Here is a 24,386-nt window from a genome sequence, read left to right as displayed (position 1 = left end):
TCACTTAAATTGGAAAGCAATGATTATTGATCAGTTTTGAAGCTGTTACTCATTTCACAAAAGTACCTCAGGTGAACATGCTACATATCATCAGCAACAGGTTTGGGTTTAATACAACAGCATTCAGGAGCAATTCCAGAAGTCCGTCAATGGGGAGGGGGGGGGGGGGGGGCGGGGGTTGGGGGAATGGAATATGGCTCAACAAAAGGTGAGTTGGGGTCCTCTTCTGACAAAATGGTAAAATTTGGTGTCGCTTAAAGTAGTTTTTGGTAACTGTTTTGGAGTTCAGGGTAAAAAATGTGTATTAATAAATAATAAGATGCCTATTTTAAGTTAAATGTTATTTGTTGGTTATGTAGTAAGCTATTTTCCACTCTTATTCTTTTATTGAAATGTGTTTGGAGTGCATTGCAACCTATATTGCTACATTATTATATATAAAAAAGATTGAATCTGTTGGAGTAATATATTTTATCCAGTGTAATATGATACTCCATGGGGAGGGCTATAGCTCCCATAGCCCCCCCCCCCCCCCCCCCCCCATGCACAGACACAACAAGAAAGAGGATGAACCTTTCAAAACGATAGCCTATCTGCCATATATTGTACATGTATCTGTGAAAATAGACTAAGAACTAAGAAAAAACAAGGTTGAAGTTATCTTTTCTCCTCCAACAAAAAGATAGGCACTTCTGGGAGCAATCAAAGATGATGTAGAGCTGCACAGGGCAGGAGTTTATAAGATTTTATGTGAATTCAGTGAATCAAATTTAGAGCAAAAAAGGTGCAATGTTCAAGATAACATAATGGAACACCAGCGACATACTGCCAGCCGGGGTGGCCAAGGCCGAGCGGTTCTAAGCACTACAGTCTGGAATCGCGCGATCGCTACGGTCGCAGGTTCAAATCCTGCCTTGGGCATGGATGTGTGTGATGTCCTTAGGTTAGTTAGGTTTAAGTAGTTCTAAGTTCTAGGGGACTGATGACCTCAGAAGTTAAGTCCCATAGTGCTCAGAGCTATTTGAACCAGAAACATACTCACCTCCTCCAAGCATCAAAGTCATTATCACAAATTACTGTATTTCTTCTGGTTGTCCACTGAAATATGATGAAACAAAAATTGTGGTCCATTCTTCAAACTTTTGGAACTCCATTGTCAGTGAATCAATGGAAAAATGACTGAGGCTCTTATCAGTTGGGACATGGTTTCCAATTACATACTGCATGGAGTCCTGTCATAGAAAAACTTCATGCTCTACATAGCCCATGTCATTCAGTGATTTTATCATGTGAAGATGATTGATCAGATATCAATGAGGCAAGCTTTCATCACAGAGGGTGCTCCAACAACACATGTGCAATGACATCTGGGTACACCGTATATGTGTGAGTGAGGCATTAAGTAGGGGAGCTCGGAGTTCTTTCACAGGTATGCACCTGAGGATGGCCTGAAGACCCTGCACTGATATACTGTTTCAGCAAGTTATTGACATCCAGCAGTTCAACCTAAATTGCAATGAATGGCACAACTGATACCTATCCTTTCAATGTACAATTAGATTTACTGTAAAAATCTCAGTTTTATCAATTTCCAATTTTAGCCAGATTTCTGTACCTAGTCATTTATGAACTCAACTGCTTTTTTGGAATGCTTTGGACTTTGCAGTGGAGCAAGATTAAACTGGGACAGTACTCATGGATTCTTCCTTGTAAAGGGACAATTGAAAGTAATGTTCAATTACTGTGTCATTCATGAGTGTTATAAACACTTACTTTAGTACCACAGATAGCATTTTCATGTGGCAAGAATTTCTTGAGTTTTTCTGATAAAGTCTTTTGTAAGTGTCTGTTATTAAATGTATCACACAGTGCCCTTTTGGCATACAAACATGTTTCATTTAGCACATCTCAACACTATGCTTTGTTTTACTTCTTCTGTTTCACACCCATGATGAACTGTTTTATTCCTGTTATTTCACAGTCATAGTGAACTATTTTATAGGAACATATCTATCCAGTGTTTGCTAAGTCTAAACTTGAACCATAGTTACTCTATATGCTTCTGCCCAGTACTAAATATTTGAAACCTGTGTATGAAGCTCCTTGGCCATCTTGGCACCTTGCATGAGTTCCAATGGACTCATGGATGCCCGCATGAATGCTACCCAGAGCATAATGGAGCTGCTACCAGCATATCTTCATACAGCAGTACAGGTGTCAAGGAGCTGGTCCCCTGTAGGAGGACAGATTCACTCTCTCCCATCATCATTATGATGAAGGTATCAGGATTCATCAGACCATGCAAAGCTCTGGTATTGCGCCAACATCCAGTGCCATTGGTCACATGCCCATTTCAGTCTGCTGGTCTATAGGTGGACACAGTTATACTTTTATGCCCAACTTTAATACTTACAGCCCAAAGAATCTCATATGCAGCTTCTAATTCTATCTCAATGGATTTGAGTTTCTTATTTATTGTCACGAATATTCTATGTTCATTACTCATGAGCCTATCCTTTTAATATACACTTAAAGTTATTCTAGAAAGCTCATTGCTGTCAGTTTTGGATTTTAAGAAGCTTTCTGTACTTAGAGTATGAGAATTCCATTGCTATTTTGAATCAATTTTGTTGCAAATAGTTCATCAATTGAAACTTCCTGGCAGATTAAAACTGTGTGCTGGACCGAGACTCGAACTCGGGACCTCTGCCTTTTGCGGGCAAGTGCTCTACCAACCGAGTTACCTGAGCATGACTCACGCCCCGTCCTCACAGCTTTACTTCTGCCAGTACCTCGTCTCCTACCTTCCAAACTTTACAGAAGCCTTTCTTTCAGGAGTGCTAGTTCTGCAAGGTTTTGCAGGAGAGCTTCTGTGAAGTTTGGAAGGTAGGAAACGAGGTACTGGCAGAAGTAAAGCTGTGAGGACGGGGCGTGAGTCATGTTTGGTTAGCTCAGTTGGTAGAGCACTTGCCCGCGAAAGGCAAAGGTCCCGAGTTCCAGTCTCACTCTGGCACACAGTTTTAATCTGCCAGGAAGTTTCATGTCAGCGCACACTCCGCTGCAGAGTGAAAATCTCATTCTGGAGTTCAGCAATTGATCAGCTGGATTTTAAAAGTCTCTTGTGTGGAGGGCAATTCTTTTGATCTTATATTTATGAGAGCTTTTATGGCTGTCATATCTTAACTGGATGGTGATTCATCTATTTTAAAAACTGTTGCATGCACAACACACATATGGGTACAAACCTCTGATTTGTGGTGCACCTCTGACCCTTTTGGGGGCACCCAAGGAAATCACAATCTAATCACCATAGAACTTTCAAAGTCTACGTTTCAAGCCTTCCACTTGACTCACAATGAGTATTATCAATTCTGGGGACAATGATGAAGGTTGTGAGCTTTGTTGAAATTCTGAGAGCAAAGATGATCTACCCAATCTTCTCTGCCAGGCAGTGGAATGATTCTGGTACAATCTCCGAGTCCAGGTAAAAGGTGTTGTCCATTCCAGTATTCACCTCAGTCTGCAGTTGGGTGAATGCTGTTCTCTGACGAGATTTCAGGACTGCCCCTTCAATATAATGAATAGTGCTCCCAGACCTATATGTGGTATGTTCAAAAAGTAAGGTGACTTTATATTTTTATGAAAAAATATTTATTTATTCATCAATATTGATGTTGTCCCCTTCAAAGTAATCCCCCTCAGATACAATACACCAATGCCAATGCTTCTTCCAATCCTTGAAGCACTTCTCATAAGCACTTTTTGGTACATCATTGATTACTTTCTGTGATGCAGTTTTTATTTCCTCAATCATTGGAAATCTTCATCCTTTTGTAGGTCTCTTCAGTTTTGGGAACAGGAAAAAGTCGCAAGGGGCCAAATACAGTGAATATGGTGGCTGAGGCGTGCTTGTCCTGTTGTTTGTGGCCAAAAATTCTCTCACAAGCAATGATGAATGAGCAGGTGCATTGTTCTGATGCAAAAGCCATGAATTGTTTTTCCACAATTCTCGATGTTTTTTGCATATTGTTTCTTGCAAATGGTGCATAACATCAAGGTAATATCCTTATTGACAGTATGACCTGGGGGAAAAAATTCATGATGCACTATTGAACTATGGGGGCAAAAAAAAAAAAAAAAAAAAAACCTGAGCAAAACTTTGACATTTGATCGAACTTGACATGATTTTTCTGGTGCTTCCATTGGGCACTGGGATGATTGGGCTTCGGTTTTGACATCATAATGATAAATCCATGTTTCGTTACGAGTTATGACCCTTTTGAGCAAATCAAGATCAACATTGACATCTTTCAAGAGCTTCTAAGTGATGATCATATGATCATGCTACAGTTATTCTGATCAAAATTGAGAAGTTTTGGAACAAGCTTTGCTGACACACATCTCATGCCCAAAAAAAAAAAAAAATTGCATGACATGAGCTGACTGATATGCCTACATCCTCAGCAACTTCTCTTATGGTAATTTGACAATTTTCTTCACAACTTCGACGTTATCATCTGGTGTTGATGCGCTGGGGTGTTCAGAGCAAGGTTTGTCATTGGTATCTTCTCAGCCACCTTGGAAGAGCTTGTACCATTTGTAAACATTTTTTTTTACTTAGAGCAGACTCACCGTAAGCCACTGTCAACATTTCAAGTATTTTAGAACACTTGATTCCATTTTTCACACAAAATTTGATCCAAATTCTTTGCTTAATTTTTTTATAATTATCGAAAATTGCCAAGCACACTAAAACACTTCTAACCTTTCTATCTCTCAAAAACAAACAAAGTATACTGCATACTTGAAACTGTGAACATATGTTTCGAACATGTGTACCAACATAACAAAAAAAAAAAAAAGATTGTTTATTGAATGTATGTTGCCCATGCAATTTGAAAAGTCACCTTACTTTGTGAACAGCCCTTGTACACTGAATGCACCAGCTGATCTTTTTCATCAGTTGATGACATTTCCCTAAGGTGTACCAATATTAGCTTTGTACTCAAATGGCCAAACAGACTCGTATTCTTTTGTGTTTGTTTCACCCTGACATGGGGCTCAGAGGATTCCTGGTAGATAAAGTGTGTTACTCTTTCTCAGTATTAATTTAAGTGATGGACAAAAACTTGAACTAATTTGTTGGGAGGTGAATGTAGTACTCTCAGCTCTCTTTGGTCCCTGACTCCTCTGTTATGTGTTTAACCCTGTGTGATCCAAGAATCTCTAATAGTGGCCTGGCATATACAAAGAAACAAATTAGGAAGACCCAAATATTCAAAAGAATATGAAAACATGTCTTTTTAGCTACTTTTGCTATAAGTGATCTGAGTACCTAGACTGTATCATGGCAGTCTCTCCTAACAGCATGATGTATTGTAAAATAGATCCTATTTCTATAGCACCTGTTTTTTTTTCAATTAATAGTTGTCACTGTAGACTTCTGGGGCACTGACTTAGAAAAAGTATTGGGGGGGGGGGGGGGGGAGCATACTGAGAGTCTTGACACAGGAAATGTTCTAAATTTTAGATGAAAAATAGAGTTTTAAAGTTTTTTTAAAGCATTTTAGAGTCATATGATCAACATTAGAACACCAAAAAGTGTGGACTCTCGATAACTCCACACTACAGAAAATTCAGCAAGCCTCACACACTTTTTGGCTTTGAAAAAAGAAACAAAACATAAACACACACAGTATTTTTGTGAAAAGTTAATTTAATTTACAGTAATAATCGTTCTGCCTTAAAGCCAATAAATAATCAGATTTTGGATGTTATTTCAATTTTTTTAGGAAATATAAATAAAAAAATTAAGTATTTTAATGATTCTTTATTCTTTATGTTTTTGGTGCATAGCTTCCACTCTTCAATTAAGTACCTTGTGATACACGACATTTTTTGTTTTATTATCAGGCGAAGAACAAACAATGCAGATGGTCTTCCGACCTGTGAACATGCCACATATAATTGACCATGTGAAAAACATGGATATTCCAGTTTTAAACCATAAACTTGGCCTTGTGATTTGTTAATGGTCATGGCAAATGCAATACGGATCGGAAATTGAAGTCTTTTAAACTCAAACGGCATATCGGTTGGGATCATCGGGATCCTTGGAATGAGAACTTCCTCACATTCGAATTTTCCTTTGAGTACCATCATGTATTTAACATTGTTCATCAATTTACTTATCACCAAACGCGTACCGTTGCACAGTTTTGGTTGGTTTATGTTTTGAAGCATGATTACTATGGAGCCAACTTTTAGGTGTAAATTGTGCAGTGGTAAGCCAGGCTCATCCAAGGAGTTTAAAAATTCAATTGGGTGACTTCATCTTAATTTGTTATACAGTCAATAGATTTGAATGAATGCATTTTACCAATGATCTCATTTGAATTATGTAGTACAGGTCATCCATATATTTATTCTTAGCCACTAAAACTGCTCGCTCACTCAACCGTTCATTACTTTTGTAGTTAGTAATGATGTTTGGGAATACTTTGTTGATAAGTTCATCTTTCCATGAGACAAAGTTACAGAAATTATGAGGAAATGAAGTCAATCTGCTGGATTCTTTGACCGGTACTTGACCATTACCGATAGTCAACAATTGCTCAGAGAAATCTTCAGCAGATGTATCATTAAGCAATGCAACTCTCATGTTTGTTATCAGCTGAAGTTTCTTCACATAGCGCCATAGATTCGATGATTTGAGGCAAGCATTTATTTTGTCTGCAGCCATTGATCTTGGAAGAACTGGCATTGTTTGGCAGAAATCGCCAGACAGTAAAATCATTGCTCCTCCAAAACATCTCGAGTCATTGCGTAGATCGTTCAATGTTCAGTTAAGTGCCTCTAATGCATGTTTATGCACCATTGTGCATTCATCCCAGATGATGATCTTGGATGCTGATAAAACTTTGGCCATTGCTGAGTATTTTATTTTTTATTTTTTTATTTTACAGAGCAGTGAATATATAGCTCTGAAAATACTGAAATCATATTTAAATAAATCCTAAACAATCATTAAAAGAATAAAACATAAAATATTGCTGTCGCACAGTAAGCCCTTTGATTAATAAGTGAAATAGCTAATTTAGGCTTACTTTGAATAAGGCTCAGGGTTCATTAAATAAAAACAATATCTCAAAGTTAATGCTTTAATACTGTTGATAAAGTTAATACAACATGCCTAATACTTTCAGTCAAAAGGTATGTAAATAGCAGTTTTTAATTGGGTCTTACATTCTAAAAATATTTAAGTATTTGAAATTAACTAATACAGTACTATAGTAATTTAGTAATACAGTACTAAACTAGTACTAATATTTTGAAACTGAAAATTTAACATGATGTATGTATTCAATTCTCTATTTTGTAAAGATTTTTAATATTGGTCTAAATGCCATTATTAGGGCTAGAGAGTCTTTAGAAAGGTGCAAATGTTGACCGTCTGACTGGATTACTGAATGTGAAGTCATTGATGACTGGTTGGATATCCAGTTCATCCAAAACATCTCAGTGGGCATGAAGAACAGCTAAGTTGTTAAATCGCTACTGACCCATTGTTGATCAAAGGTATGACTTCAGATGTCTAAGGGTACTAAATGACCATTCTGCTGTTGCTGTTGTGATTGGAACTACTTGCAGAAGCTTAATGCACTTCACTACTTCACATAAAATTTCTCTTGTGTAATGTACTTTCTTACATTCGAATATTTTGATGACATGGGAAATGGTGCAAAACTGGACTGAATTCACAATTCACACATCCCCCTCATCAGTTCACTTACATGACAGGTCTAGCTGATCCTCTTCTCTGGGAAGACTATCGTTGGTTATATGAATTTAAAAGATACTATTTTTGAAATAATTGGGTACTCATAGAATACTTTCAGTTCAATCATGGTATATGTTCACTTCAACAGGAAACCACTTTATCATTTGTTGTATAAACATTTAAACTCTGTTAAGCCAACTGAGTTGTCAAACATTAGACTCTATCAATATACATTTATATCCTGTTTGGTTTAATAACCACCACAAATTATTGACATGTCTCGCCTCTAGTGGGTCCCATACAAGAAGTAAGTGTGTTGTGATCTTCAGTCCAGAGACTGGTGTGATGCAGCTCTCCATGCTACTCTATCCTGTTCAAGCTTCTTCGTCTCCCAGTACCGACTGCAGCCTACACCCTTCTGAATCTGTTTAGTGTATTCAACTCTTGGTCTCCCTCTATGACTTTTACCCTCCACACTACTCTCCAATACTAAATTGGTGATCCCTTGGTGCCTCAGAATATGTCCTACCAACCAATCCCTTCTTCTAGTCAAGTTGTGCCACAAATTTCTCTTCTCCACAATTCTATTCAATACCTCCTCGTTAGTTATGTGATCTACCCATCTAATCTTCAGCATTCTTCTGTAGCACCACATTTTGAAAGCTTCTATTATCTTCTTGTCTAAACTATTTATCACCCACGTTTCACTTCCATACATGGCTACACTCCATACAAATACTTTCAGAAATGACACAAGTTGCCTATAACCTTGCTGGTATTATTAAAGTTGGAAGAAGCAATAGTCAAAAGGTTTCTGGAGGTTACTCTTGTGGCAACTCCTTGATCTATCTTTTTTTTCAAATGGTTCCTCCAAGCTACATACACTTGTAATATCAAAGCTGGATGTATTCTCTTCGAAATTCCATCCTACATTATTTGCTCATGAACTGACAACTTGTGTACTGACACCTGTAATCTGCGATTGAACTATAGGAATTAGCTTGTCCTGTTTCTCAACACTTTCCTTTAAAGTGTGTAATCTCTGCTTTACTGCATCAAACGTAACATTATATATACTTTGAAAGGATCCTAACTTTTCACTAAATTCAAAATCTGAAATTGATGATTCTGCTTTTTAGAAAGGCCAGTAAACGTTTGATTCATCTAGATAGTCAAAGAATTACTTAATTCATTCTTTACATCTAACTTCATATTCTCAACTTTATCATTTAAGGTCTCAAATTTAGAATTTAAAACCTCACTCTGTGCTTCTAGCTTTTCACTTAAGAGTTACTGAATCTGCCTTCTGGTCATCCAACTTAGCATTGAACTGATTATTCACTGAATCTAACTTAAGACTTTGAGCATTTAAAACTGCCCTCTGTGCTTCTAAATTTTTACTTAAAGTAGTAATTTGGGCATTCTGAGCTTTGATTAAATTCACTACTTCAGACCAGTCCTGCATTTCGCTACTCACTTTAATAGCCATGGCTGGTTCTGAAGTTTCTCCTAGTTGCTGTTTTTTATCGATAACTTTACACATTTTTGTCCTTGTGAGAATTAAAAAAATTCTACTCTACTTATAATGACTACAATTTTACAGTCTATTTCAACAGTTCATTCAACTTTATACTCAAACAATATAGTTTTAAGCTCACCCGACGTAGAGTTCTAGCTGCATTGGTGAGCGGATGTGTGTTCAGCACCGGTGAACAGCACTGGCACCGACGGCATTGAACATTGGATTTGGCATCAGCAAGCAGATGTGGAGTCAGCTCTGGTGAGCAGCACTGGCACCAGCGTCAGTGGATGTAAGGCTGGTTACTGCATCAGCATCAGTTGCGATGTGTGTGAGAGCTGTGTACTGTCCACACCATATCTTCTTAGTTGGAGTATTCTCAGCATAACTCTTCTTAGTCTAAAATGTTGAGGTCTATTCTCCATTCCTTTGACATTATTACTTTCTTAAGTCTTTTACTGTGTTGCATTTGGAACTTTATTCCATTTGGTTTCTTGGACTTATCCAGTTACTCAAAACAGTTCTCTTATCTTGTTATGCCTGATTGCTATGGCAACTCAAAATATCTTCTTCCCATTTCCATCTTAAAATTCCTGTTTTCTTCAAGTCCTGTCACTCAGGTTGCCACATTCTAATGTTTTGATGAACCAGAAGCAGTGTGAAACTGTATTGCATTCACAATTCACACCTCCCTCTCATCAGTTGACTTATGTGACTGGTCTAGCCGATACTCTTCCTGGATAATCAGCTACATCAATCTCCCAAAAGCTTCTTCTCTGAATACTATTGCTGGTTATAGGAATTTAAAAGGCTCTACTTTTGAAATAATTGGGTACTCATAGAATACTTTCAGTTCAATCATGATACATTTTCACTTCAACAGGAAACCACTATACCATTTCTTGAATAAACATTCAAACTCTGTTAAACCAACTGAGTCATCAAGCATTAGACTCTATTAATATACATTTATATCTTTGTAGGTTTAATAACCACCACAAATTATTAACATGTCTCACCTCCAGTGAGCCCCATGTGTGGAGTAAGTACAAGTCTCTATTCAATCCATGCTTCATCTGTCTCTTTAACTAATTACAAAGCAAGTTGCAGTGCTCATTGTAAAGATGCGTGAAAAACACTAATACACTGTAAACATGTCTCAGTTTTTACAAATGTAGGTAACCACTTTTTTGCTTTTTCATTAATATCATTACAGTCAAATAATGGAAAGTCAAGGAAGGAATATCAACAATGTGATGAAAAGGATGGATTGCTACTCACTGAAATCATGACACATTGAGCTGGAGACAGGCACAACAAAAATACTGATACACATTTAGCTTCCTGCCAAAAAAAGAGTGCTGTCTGACAGAGCATGCAGTGATCAGATATTGGCAGGACAAGGCTGCCAGGTGCTGTGTTGGGTGGCAGTGGGTGAGAGGAGAAGGGTGGGGGGGGGGGGGGGGGTAGTAGGAAAGGAGAGGGGGAGAAAAGGGGAAAAAGCCTGGTGAGTGCATTAGCTGTGGGTGATGCACGATGAGTGTGATGGGATGTGAATTGGAAGGAGGTATAGGACAGAGGTGGCAGAAATTGTTGAGTTGAGGGTATGGGAACAGTAGGTTACTGTAGGTTGAGGCTGGGGTAATTTCAAGAGCAGAGAATGTGTTGTAACTCCCATCTACACAATTCAGAAAAATTGGTTGTGAAGGGGATATGACTTATGTAGTGCAGCAGCCATTGAAATCAACCATGTTATGTTCAGCTGCATATTGTGCCACGGGGAGGTCCAGGTGGACAACTGACTGATTGTCACACCAAAATGCAATGATTGTGCCAGAGCTGGTATATGATATGGCTGTTTTCACATATGGTTCAGCCTTTGATGGGGTAGGATAAGCCAGTGACAGGACTGGAACAGAAAGTGCTGGGTAGGTGTACTGGTTAGGTCTTGTCCCTGGGTCTTCTACAGGGAAATGATGCCTGTAGCATGGGGCTGGGACTGAGTGTGGTGTAGGGATGGACTAGGATGTTGTGGAGATTGGGTGGGTAATGGAACATCACTTTAGGAGGGATGGCATGTATCTTGGGTAGGATTTCTTTCATTTCAGGACATGATGACAGATAATCAGTGTCCTGACAAAGGATGTGATTCAGCTGTTCCAGTCCAAGGTTGAATTGTATGACTGTGTCTGTGGAGTCATTAGTGAAACCTTGAGTATACGGGCAAAGCAGTTCTTGCCACTGCAGATATAATGTCTCCAGGTGGCCATGCTGCATGAGAGGGATTTTTTGGGGTGAAAGGGATGGCAGGTATCAAAAGACATGTCTAACCACCAACATTATCAGTTTTTCTGATCTGTGTAGATGGGAGTAATCTTTACAATACATTTTCATTTCCTAAGTTCTCCTGACCTCAACATTTGGTAGCCTACTGTTCCCACACTCTCCACACAACAATTTTTGCCACCTCTGCCCTGTACCTCCTCCCAGTTTCACATCCCATCACATTCATTATGTGTTGCTCTCTGCTAATGCACCCACTGGCCTTTTTCTCCCTCATCTGCCATTGTCATTTTCTGATAACCATTTTCCCCTCACCCACACCCTCCCCCACAGTCTCCCAACACTAGGACTGGGAGCCTTGCCCTACTGCCTTTTACTCCCTGTTCTCTCTGTCAGAAATCACTTTTCTCTCCCCCCCTCCCCTCCCTCTCCCAAATACCCTGTTATCCCTCTCCCATCCCTGCCCCACTCCAGCACATTACTTTTGTTCAGTGTGACAGGTGATTCTAGTCTGAGCTGCTAGTGAGAGCAGTCATCTGAATGTGAGGTGTGCTTGGTTGTATGAATGTATGTTTTCTTTCAGAAGAAGGTTTTCGCCAAAAGCTAAATGTCTATCAATCATTTTGTTGTGCCTCTCTGCAACTCAGCATGTCATCTTTATGGTAAGTAGTTATCTATCAGTTTCATTATATTGATAATATAGTTTAGTAAATATTAAGCTACCAAAGGGAATAAACAGAAGCTATTTAATATAGCTAAGAAGGCAGCAAGTTTGTCCAAAGTAGCAACTGTATTTTCAGTTTATTTTTAAATTTAGCCAATCTAAGGACCAATATCATTTAAGCAGTAAAGTGGATGTTATCATTATCGCAATATACATTTTACACTTCTATAATTTACTTGCCCTTCGTTAATGTGTACCTCAATGTTGTAATGGTCGCCTAGTCGTAGATATTGCTAATTGCTATAATCGCACTATTTTATTCCCATTTACGGAGCTTGTTAGCACTTGCTGTTAGGTTGGCGCCATTAAAATGCATTGTGTTGTAGTAATTGCTGCTACTTGCTGGATCGCTGCTGTCCCTCGATGCTGATGCTGGCTCTACATCTGGTTGTCTAGGGTTAAAAACATGAGGTCCCGTGTTTTTTATGTGCTTTTGATGATAAAGAACGAGCAAAACCAACAAATATGTAAACTCCAAATATTTATTACTCTGGTGGCCATCTTAATTCCACTGTCCACCAAAGACCATGACTTTACACAAAGTAGTACTTCCGTTACATGTTCTTTGCATTGTTTATCCACCTCAAACAATAACACACAAACACACTTTACCAAAGTGACATTCCGACTGCCCCCCGACCGTTCTTGCTGCTTGTATTTATAACATTGTCAAAGAACTACTGAAAAGAGATATAGTTTACAAGTCACATGTACATCTGTTATCATAATTTGTGCAGAAAAGTTATTAATTTGCATCGAGTGACATAATTTAACATGTTATTAAAATGACAGACAGATTTGTTGACTTGACAGAATAATTCTTTGTTACAAAAAGGCCGTTTTTTAGAAGTTTGTCAATTGACTTCTCTAATTTGCATAAATAAGTAAATAACATGAATTATTAAGAATTACATTGGTTTTCGTCTAAAATAGGATTGATTTCGTGAATACTGAGTGAAAACGCTCCTAGTGAACAAATAGGTTTCACTGGGTGACTTTTATGTAAGGAGATCCAAAATATCTAAGTTGGCCACTATTTTTCGTACTTCATATTAATTATTTAAGATGAACTTAGTGTTTTTACATGATGACATTTGCTGTATCAGTGATCAAGTGATATATACTTTTGTGTGGGTCAGTTATTCAGTATAATTTAATGGGTTGACTGTTTACGGAGACATGTTATGCAATCATTGTTAACATACACAATAACTTTTCTATAATCATAAATACTCGTTAAACTGGTTGAATTTGGAGGGTATCGCATACTTCGGTACAGTAAAGCCATTAATATGTTCCGTTACAATACTCCCCTCGGGTAATATCATTTACAGAATGTTAATGATATTAGCTGACTAGGACAAATGTGTCAAATTGTTAAAATTTGGAAAAGTACTACTTTAATTTTTTGTTTTTGTTTTACTATGCATAATGTGTATGTATACAAGGACTGTTACAACGTTTCAAAATGACTTTTTCCTGCAAATATTTTAGTTGTGTTGTTTCAAATGCACTTTGTGTTATGTCATTCAGTATGACTGCATAATAAAAATATTTAGTAATATATGAAAGTAAAAAAAAATGTTAATCTTTGCTCCCAGTGAGCCACATGGAAAATGATCAAAAACAGACACAAATATATCACATGCGATTTTAAGATATATAAAAAAATATATGTAAATTATTTCAAAGTCAGTTCTCATTGAGTCACAGATTAATCAAGATAATAGAAGGAACATAAATATATTCCATAGATGGACAGGTCATATGTCCATAGGAAAATATTGCAACTGTCTGCTCTTTTTGAGCCACATAAAAGAAATGAAAACAAAGAACGTAATTATAAGTATGAACATGATATATAAACACAAACACTAGAGAAGTCACATGTATGAGTATAATATGCATTTGCAAAAAAAAGAAGAGTTTTTTTAAATATTGTCTCCCACTGAGACACAGTCAAGATAGTACAAGAACATATGAATACCAAAATTGGACACTTAAATTGGTCACAACATAACACAAACATCAAACTTGGTGAACATCTGATTAGCTGTAGAAAATTGTACACAAATCTTATGCCTAAGAACACAATAGTCACAAAATGATGGGTCTTGCACAACAATTTTTTTACATTGACTTTTATTTGGTTCAAGTATGTCCCATATTCAACAATACAAAAGGAAAGTAATAAATGTTTGTCAACTTCTTGCCCATTGCAAGTAAAGAAGATGTCTCAAAATTTAATATTCAATAGTGACAATAAAAATATAAAAACATTCTCTCAGAGAACTGGAACTTTTACTGGGTCTGTAGGATGAGTGGTAGTTGCTATTTGACACACCCAGTAAAATCTTTGCTGATAACATGCTTTATGGAAAATGGGTAAGTAACTGTATTCAAACAGGGAAATGTGCTTAATCATGTTCATACGGTTTCAATTCAGTGATGTTTCTTAATCCAAATAACCTTCTTGCTCTGGGAAAGATAAGTCTATACGCATTAGGATGTGGGCTTTCTTTTATTTCAAATAGACCAATGTCAATGTTTACTTTAACACATGGACAACCTAGCTCAACATCTTTGTCTATTTCAGTATTTTCAAACAATAGATCATTTTCAATTTCTTTAGTTCCTAAGTCTAATGTCTCTTTCCTACACTTAGACACATCCCGCTCTGTTTGCAAAGCATTGACATTTAAACATAAACCTTTGTTTTCATCTGTTGCTTTTAACACTGTGTTGTCACTTAACGAACTACTGTTTTCACCCCCTTTTTTATAAAGTCCACTACGGATTCTTGTCCACCATGTAGGATACAAGGTTGCACTTACCTTTGCTAATTCTTTCCAAAAGGCATATTTGTTTATACAGTTTCCATAGTTGTTCCACAAAACTTCTAAAAACTTTTCCCCTTTTTCTTGAAAATACACATTTACATTCCATCCCTTTATATTTTCTTTAATATTATTATTATTACCATTCTCATAGATTAGTGTTTCATAGTTCCCAATCGGCAATAGCTTGTCCTCAGATACACATTCCCTAGTCTGCATTTCACTTACATTAACCTCATTATTACCCATGTTTGTCACATCACTTACCTTTACCACATAATCACTTTTCAACTTTACAAATACTTTTATTTCTTCCTCCACACTCTCATCAATAACATCACTTGATTTAGGATCATTATTTAAATGTCCCTCTATTACTTCTTCCTCCTCCTCCACAACAACCCCATCTTCAGTTTCTCCCCTATGTATCTGAATCTCAGCAATTGAGTCTTTGGCTCCATTAAACACTTCGTCATCCCCCTTCTTATCAAATAAACCCCCCAAAATAGATTCTATTTGTGGTGTGTCTGACTTGTTATTAACACCAGTATCTTTTTCAGCCCAACTATGGAACGCTGCAATACCTTCAACTTCCGCACTTTCACTAACTACCTGTGCTTGAACACTGTTTTTATTAACTGTATCACTTTTACTCATAGTATCCCAAAACCTTTTATTAAATTCTAATTTTTTCATTCTAACAACATCCGTATTTTCAGGGTACTTACTCTTTACATTGTATCTTCTCCTTCTCCAGTTTCGGTTATGTGTTGTCCTGTCATAATATTGTCTAGCCCCAAAACTACGGACATCTAGTGGGACTGTCCACCATTTCCCGGCTGGTTCCCTCGGTCTGTCCGTTTGTAGTTGTCGTTTTGTTCACTAGTTTCAACAAACCCTCTTCTATCTTGTTCTCTTCCCCAATACCTATTTCTATCATTCCTGCTCTCTCTCCTCCATCCTCCCTCCTGTGTATTGTTTCTGAAATCATTTTCATATCTCCTATCTCCCCTATTTGGAGCATTATTTCCAGAATTTTCAAAGTCTCTCCTCCCATAATAATCTCTATTTACATTCCTGTTCCACCCCCCATACTGGTTGTTGCCAGAGCCAAAACTTTGGTTATTTTCTCTTTCCAAGGCCCTATCTAATCTTTCTACAAATTTCAGGAACTCTTCCATTGAATCGTCTGGTCCATGGACCAATTCCCACTGCAGTCTCTCTGGTAACCTTTTTAAAACATCAATTTGTGTCATAATATCAAAAGAGTTATTCAAGTGAGCAAGCTTTTTCAATTGATCTCTGCAAAATTTTTGCATTCCCCCTACTTTCCCTCTATGCACTGGTCCATTTAGAAATTCTGACTTTAATCTGGCTTGTATGGATTGTGAGCAAAATTTGCAAATAAACTTAGCTTCTAACTCTTCAAAAGTATTCCAAGAATCATTATTCTCATTTGCCCAGGATAGGGCCTCCCCTTCTAGAAACCGTTTTACTAACTTAATTTTTATGTTATCTGACATTCCTACAACAAACATATCCTTACATTGGTGAATAAAGTCAATAGGGTGCAGATTTTCACCAGGAAAGCATTTCACTTGGATGTGCCCATACATTGTATTTTGATTGTAAAACATTTGTTTTGACATCAATGCATCTTCCAATTGTGTATATTTAGTGTGTATATTTTTTACTTTTGCATCTACATTAGTGGTATACAGGTTGTATTCTTGTTTAAGGTTTTCTGATGTTTGTCTATTCTCTGATCTAATCTTTCAACTTCAGTATCTACTCTGTTGTAGATGACAGCAATGCTGTCTGTGTTAGCTTGTATGTTTTCATTTAAACTTTCAACTTCAACTTGAAATTCTTTTCTGAAGTGTATCAACTGTTCTCTAGTGTCCTTACTGAGGGTAGTTTTAATTTCCTCACACTTCTCATTGAGATGAGTATTTAATAGATCAAAATCCAAACTTAACTTATCCAGTCTATCTGTGTTTTCTTTAAGTTTCAAACTTACTTGTTCACTTGATTGTTTAAAATCCAAACGTACTTGTTCACTTGATTGTTTAAGTTGCGAGCTGATTTGAGTTGCAAACCCTGCTAGCCACTCTGTTAAGTTTAATTGTTCACCATCCCCTGGTTCAATTTTTACATTTCCTATGATCTCATCACTCTCAGGTAGAGACATGTTAACAATTAATTATTTTAAATGACAACAACAACAAAATACATTGCTTCATGTAGCTATGCTATGATGTCGTGGTCGGTGTTCCTGTTGGCTTTCTTCACTTCTATTCGGTTTTATCGAAGCTGAAGTCTTGATTGATGAATTCCATTGACATAATCCAGATGTTAATCTTCCGAGCGGTGTAACGATAGTTTTTCGTAGTCGCACAAACACACTTTATTTATTTATTTATTTTTGACATATTTTCACTGTTGCCACAGTGCACAAATAAACTTTTTTGGAATGCTAAGCACTTACGAAATTTATCGCTGCACTATTATCATCGATGCACTTAAAGATCCCGGACGAGCCCCCACTTTTGTAATGGTCTCCTAGTCGTAGATATTGCTAATTGCTATAATCGCACTATCTCACTCCCATTTATGGAGCTTGTTAGCACTTGCTGTTAGGTTGGCGCCATTAAAATGCATTGTGTTGTAGTAATCGCTGCTACTTGCTGGATCGCTGCTGTCTCTCGATGCTGATGCTGGCTCTACATCTGGTTGTCTAGGGTTAAAAACATGAGGTCCCGTGTTTTTTATGTGCTTTTGATGATAAAGAACGAGCGAAACCAACAAATATGTAAACTCCAAATATTTATTACTCTGGTGGCCATCTTAATTCCACTGTCCACCAAAGACCATGACTCAACACAAAGTAGTACTTCCTTTACATGTTCTTTGCATTGTTTATCCACCTCAAACAATAACACACAAACACACTTTACCAAAGTGACATTCCGACTGCCCCCCGACCATTCTTGCTGCTTGTATTTATAACATTGTCAAAGAACTACTGAAAAGAGATATAGTTTACAAGTCACATGTACATCTGTTATCATAATTTGTGCAGAAAAGTTATTAATTTGCTTCGAGTGACATAATTTAACATGTTATTAAAATGACAGACAGATTTGTTGACTTGACAGAATAATTCTTTGTTACAAAAAGGCCGTTTTTTAGAAGTTTGTCAATTGACTTCTCTAATTTGCATAAATAAGTAAATAACATGAATTATTAAGAATTACATTGGTTTTCGTCTAAAATAGGATTGATTTCGTGAATACTGAGTGAAAACGCTCCTAGTGAACAAATAGGTTTCACTGGGTGATTTTTATTTAAGGAGATCCAAAATACCTAAGTTGGCCACTATTTTTCGTACTTCATATTAATTATTTAAGATGAACTTAGTGTTTTTACATGATGACATTTGCTGTATCAGTGATCAAGTGATATAAACTTTTGTGTGGGTCAGTTACTCAGTATAATTTAATGGGTTGACTGTTTATGCAGACATGTTATGCAATCATTGTTAACATACACAATAACTTTTCTATAATCATAAATACTCGTTAAACTGGTTGAATTTGGTGGGTATTGCATACTTCGGTACAGTAAAGCCTTTAATATGTTCTGTTACAATGTGTTACACATACTTGAAGGTTTAATTTCTTGCTGGAATTTATAGAAAATTAAGATTGCATGAATGGATCTGTGTATCAAAAGGAAAATTAACATACAGGAAACTATAAAATTATGACAGAATTTCTGACGATTTCAAACCTTCAGTAGTCAAAAGTTTTAATATTTCTGATAGATGTGTTTAAAGGTTCAAAAAAACTATTTTAACTTTTGGAACAAGTAGTTCATATTTGTGGAGGACAATATAAACAAGGAATGGTATTCCACATGATGAAGCAGATGAGAGAAGAACTATTGAAGTTTCGTGTACTTTTAAATGTTTGTGGGTAGTACTAAAAACTTCACCTCCTGAAACTAAGAGCTGGCAAGTGATTCTGTCTCATAATTTTACAGTTTTCTTCAATGAATTAATAAAGTAATATCATCATCGAACACTATAGTATAAAAGCAAATGTGCTATTTTGTGTACTGTAATTCTTATAATTATAGTTTTCACTACATAAGCTGAAAACTGCTTACAATAATTAACAAAATCTTCAAAAATCTATAATTTACATGTATTTAATGTCTTATGGCTAACTGTTAAAAGGCAAGTTCTGTACAGTTGAAAAATGTAATTTCGTATCTGGGACCCAGTTGCATGAATAGCTTCCATTTCTATTTATTTATTTGAAGGTTGAAGCAGATGAGACAGCACAGAGATTTGATATTTTTGTGCAATAGTCATACATCAACAGTGATTAGTGTGCAGGTCCACTACTGTGATGCAAGAGTCATAAATTGTCTCATGACACTTAGAGCCATTTCCGTCTCACATTTTCTCACAGGTGTCGCAACACATCCCAGTAGTACCATTGATTAACAGTTTTTCCCTGTGCCATGAATTCGTGATAAAATGATCCTTCAGTGTCAAAGAAAACTATCAGTATGGCTTTGAAATTTGACCCACCCTAAAGAGCTTTTTTAGGTCTTGGAGAAACTTCCCTGGCCCTCTGTGGTGATTGAACCTTGTTCTCAACATCATAACTGTAGACCCATGTCTCATCACTAATTATGAATCTCTTAAGGAACATTTAATTCTCATTTCTGCAATCTCTTGGACAGTTAGTCTTCAATTGGCATGCACAGTTTTGTTGATATTCCTGACATGAGCATTGTTGGTAGAGGTCAAAGAGCGTCCTGAATGAGGGTCATCATTAACTTCTGTCTGCCCATTTTTAAACTGTATGGACCATTTATGTCACCAACTATGGCTTAAGCACTCAGCAACATAGGCTTCCTTCATTGTTTGTTATCTCTGTAAAGGTTTTCTTGAATTTCACACAAAATTTAATGCAGACACATTACTCCTCTAAGTCTGCCATCTCAAAATTCACAATCTGTGTGACCCTTCATTCTACTCAATACAGCACTGAACAATAACTAACAGACATAGAACAATGAAACTTTCAGCAGTTACACATTAAACACAGGCATGTGCAGAGGAGCCAACTGCATTTCACTCCAACACACCATTGCCATGAAATTAATAATGTTCCAGAATTTTTTGAACAGACCTTGTATTCCTTCTTTTCTGACTCACTTTGTTTGTTCCTTCTCCAAGAATATTTTTCATTTTCTACTTGCTTTGTCATTGGTTGAATCCACCACTCATGGTATTTTTGCTTTCAACCTTTGTCTGTTTCCTATATGTTATCTAGTGCTTTTGCACTTCTCTATTTCCTGATGTAATTCTCTCACCAATGGGCTTATGTCTTTCTGTTCTCCTGGTAAGTCAATACCTTTTTCACAACTTTTCTTCATTATTGCTTAGATATTTTCAGATTCCTTGTATAATTCCTTGACTGACCTCAGGTGAAATGTAAACTCACCTGCAGTTACTATTTTTGGCCTCAGGATCTTCCTTAGATTTTTTTCTTCTCTCTCCCTCTACTTCTTAGAATGCTTTTCTGGCAGTTGTATCTTTTGGGTTCTGCACAGTCTGAATGTTGTTTTTATGTGTGTTGCTCTTTCTCTGACTACCCTCTCATTGGTGTTTGGGATGGGAATCTCTGTTAAGTATTTGAAATTTTGTGTTCCTTTGGCATCACTATGCATTATATTAATTGTCAACATTGAGTCTTTTGTATAGGTTCTTTTACTTTTGTTATTTTGTTAGCATGAAAGGACATCATGTGCACTCATACACAAATCAGAGTTAAATTAATTTGAGATTTATTTAACAGGTAGGTTCTCTGCAACTAGCTCTGAACAAAGAGAAGAACAGTGTGCAGCACTCAAAGAAAGCATATGGATTCGCAAATGAAACTTTAAAATGTTATCTTGTGCAAACTGAATCTCTGTATAAAATGAAAGACATACTACAAGAAAAGAGTAAAAACCTAGTAAGCCAGGTCAGTATTACTTTACTTCTGGTGTTTTGTATTTCAGTCATGTGGCCTGTAGGGAGAGGGTTACAGGTAAGTCCTAGTTGTAAGAGTAAAAGACTTGCATGTTTCAAGTAGAACCACTTCTCAACATCCCATGTTATGTACTAGCTCACGTGCAGGTACTTGACCGTGGAATAACAACAATAACTTACACATATTGCTTGAGGGACTCCCATGTACCCTGTCATTGAAGAACAGTACATGCTCTGTAGAGTGATGTGAGCAGTTCTGATTTTTTACAAGTACTGAACCTTTGGACTTCTCTAATGTATCAGTGCTAATGCACACAAAATTGTGAACTTTTCACAAAATTGTGAGCTTTTCCACAAAATACATGCTTCTTCTTATATTTACTAATCATCCATCAATAGTTAATGTCTCACTAACCTCCCATTATTGATACCTCCCTTAAACAAACAGACTTTCCTTATACTCTCCCATCTTAGCCTGTTGTACTTCTCCACACAACCCTCCTGTATTTTCCTCTTCCACTCTTTTAATTCCCTCTTCTGCCCCCTTCTTCCCCCCTCCTCTCTGGCACCAGAATGTCAAGAAGCTAACTCGAATGGTGGAATTTTCACTTGAAAATCTCTCACATTGAGCTGATCTGCAGATGGGACAGCTAGCATCTTGCCGTATCTGTAGTCAGCAATGGCCTATGATATAATGTTTTGGGACAATGCAGGTAATGTAAAAAACAAAAAAATAATAACAATATTTTAAAGAAGCAGGCAGTCGAAAGATTATGTAAACATAATAAGTGGACATCTTGCAGAAGCGCCTTCATGGACTTCGGAAATTTTACACCTTCTTGCCAATATATTTTTTCCATAATAACTCTGTGGTTTAGTCAGTCATTATTGTGAGACACAAAACATTGAAGATCTTTCTCGTCATGGTCACCTGTAGTCAGCCACATCTACATCTACACTCGACAAACCTGTTTGAAGTGCACAACAAGCATACTTTTCATTGTAACAGTTGTTATGGATTCTTGTATGGTGCGTTGGGAGAGAGGTTGCTTAAACACATATGTGAATGATGTAAGTAGTCAAATCTTTTCTTTGTGATCCCTGTGGGAGTGATAGGTAAATGAGTGGGGAGGGGGGGGGATATAATATATTTATCTAGATTCATCCCTTAAAGTTGGTTCTTGAAACTCTGTAAGTAGGCTTTCTTGGAATTCTTTGTGTCTACCTTCAGGCAACTACCAGTTCAATTTTTTAGGAATCTCCATGATGCTCTCACGTGGATCAAACAAATATGTGACAATTCTTGTTGCCCTTCCTTGTATATATTCAATATCCCCTGTTCTGATGATGGCTACCTACAAATTGTGGCTCAAAGGTATCACTATGAGAATGCAACAGAACCGTGTACTGCCTTTTCAAAGACAACTAGGAGGGCTGAGACTGTATGAAAATGACTTCCTATATCAATTTTGCCTCTAGGGATCCATTACAAACTACAGTACAAACCATGCAGCTCTATGGCATATGATGATCTTACACAAGGGTGCACCTGGAATGCAAACTGGATCAGAGGCATCGGGTTCTCTCCACCAATGAGTGTAGGTGACCAGGAACCAAAGCACATATCAGGCATGCAGTCCCATAGGTTCAGCAGGGAGGAGGGCACTCATGTTTTGGGCCAGAAACATATACAGATATTGGATGCCTCTCACTGATATTAAGGGTAACTTGAGTGCTGTGCAGTATCAACAAAGCATCTTCCGATGGAATTCCCAGCCATATAGTCAACATTTTTGCAATTGGGTAATCTATAAAGACAATAATGCACAATACCAGTATGTCCACGTAGTGAACAACTTCCTTCTTCTGGCAAAATTCAAACATATGGAATGGTTTACGGTATCTTTTAGCATGAATCCAATTTAACATGGTTGGGACCAGTTGAAACTCATAGTATTCCACCACAGGAACCCTCCTCACACCGTAGGTGAGCTCAGGAGGCTGCTGTCAAAGATTTAGACAGGTTTCAATAGTAACTCCTCAACCACCTTGTGGACAGCATATTAAGGAGGATATAATCAAGTTATAATGCACATGGTGAAGTTGCATGGGATTTAATGTTACCCATCAGCAGATTTTGATTTCACAGGTGTGCACATGCAGACTGACTGCATTTACTTTGGTTATTGTTTTGCTCTTATTTCATGGCAAAGTTATTTATTTATGTGGAAATTTCTGGCAGAATTTAAATACTTCAGGAGTAAAGGAAACCATTCATTAATTAAAACTTCTAGGCTGAATTGCCGTGGTCCATATATAAAACTTCTTCACCTTCCAGACGTTTTGTTGCCTACTGCGGGCAACATCTTCTGAGGTGAGTCAGCGATTAGCTCCTAAGTGTTGGACGTCTTGCTTATATAGAGTGCTTAGATGGCGCCACCACTCATCATGTGCTTTCAACTTTAAAACTATCTCTGGCTAGTGCCATCTCTCATGATTACAGGTAATAGATTGTCACTTCGTTGGTGCAAAGTCGACCACCATATCTTGTCTAGTTTTAATTCTTCTTCTTTTTTATTAAAATTATTTTCATGCTTGTAGATCTCTATAGCTTCTCTATACATATTGAGTCTCACATGATCAGCCAATGTGAATAAACTTGCAATGAAAGAGGAAATATGACTGACTTCTCAAGATCTGAAAATTTCCAAGATGGTAGATGTACCCACTCTACCAGGACTTGCAGTGCAAGTACCCCCATCCTGCACACACAATCCCACACTGTGGTTTGCTCTCAAGGCAAGCTTTCTTTGCACTGTAGTGACCCCAGACTCCACAAAATTCTGTCTAGTAGTCAGCCAGATAGACCATTGTTACACTATGGAATGTTAGGATATAATAACCACATCTGCTGTGACAATGTCATATCAAGGCAGAGTTGATACATGGGGTGTCAGCCTCACAGAAAGAGCATGTGAGGTAAGTAGTTACATAGGAAGACGTAGAGGACAGAAAGCCATCTCTGTATTTCCAACATCTGTCCAGCAAGGTCCACATGAGCACAGTGCCAGACACACTGCTATGTTCACAATGGAGCAGCTGACTGCCAGCTCAGGTGAAGACCATAGTAGTATCCCAGGCAGAGATCCATTAGATGCTTCAGCAGACCTGACACATGGAATACAGGATGC

The 24,386-nt window shown here is 37.3% G+C and overlaps 1 protein-coding gene across 1 annotated transcript in view; it reads left to right on the top strand.

Moving 5' to 3' along the window:
* Nucleotides 1-24,386, top strand: part of LOC126188442 (centromere-associated protein E-like) — a 618,456-nt gene that overhangs the window by 538,456 nt on the left and 55,614 nt on the right. The window contains exon 24 of the mRNA XM_049930047.1: nucleotides 21,020-21,187. Within this exon, the coding sequence (XP_049786004.1) occupies nucleotides 21,020-21,187 (168 nt within the window). The remainder of the gene's footprint in view (nucleotides 1-21,019; nucleotides 21,188-24,386) is intronic.

This window comes from Schistocerca cancellata, chromosome 5, assembly GCF_023864275.1.
Source record: "Schistocerca cancellata isolate TAMUIC-IGC-003103 chromosome 5, iqSchCanc2.1, whole genome shotgun sequence".
Lineage (NCBI taxonomy): Eukaryota > Metazoa > Arthropoda > Insecta > Orthoptera > Acrididae > Schistocerca > Schistocerca cancellata.
This window is presented reverse-complemented; position numbering and strand designations above follow the sequence as displayed.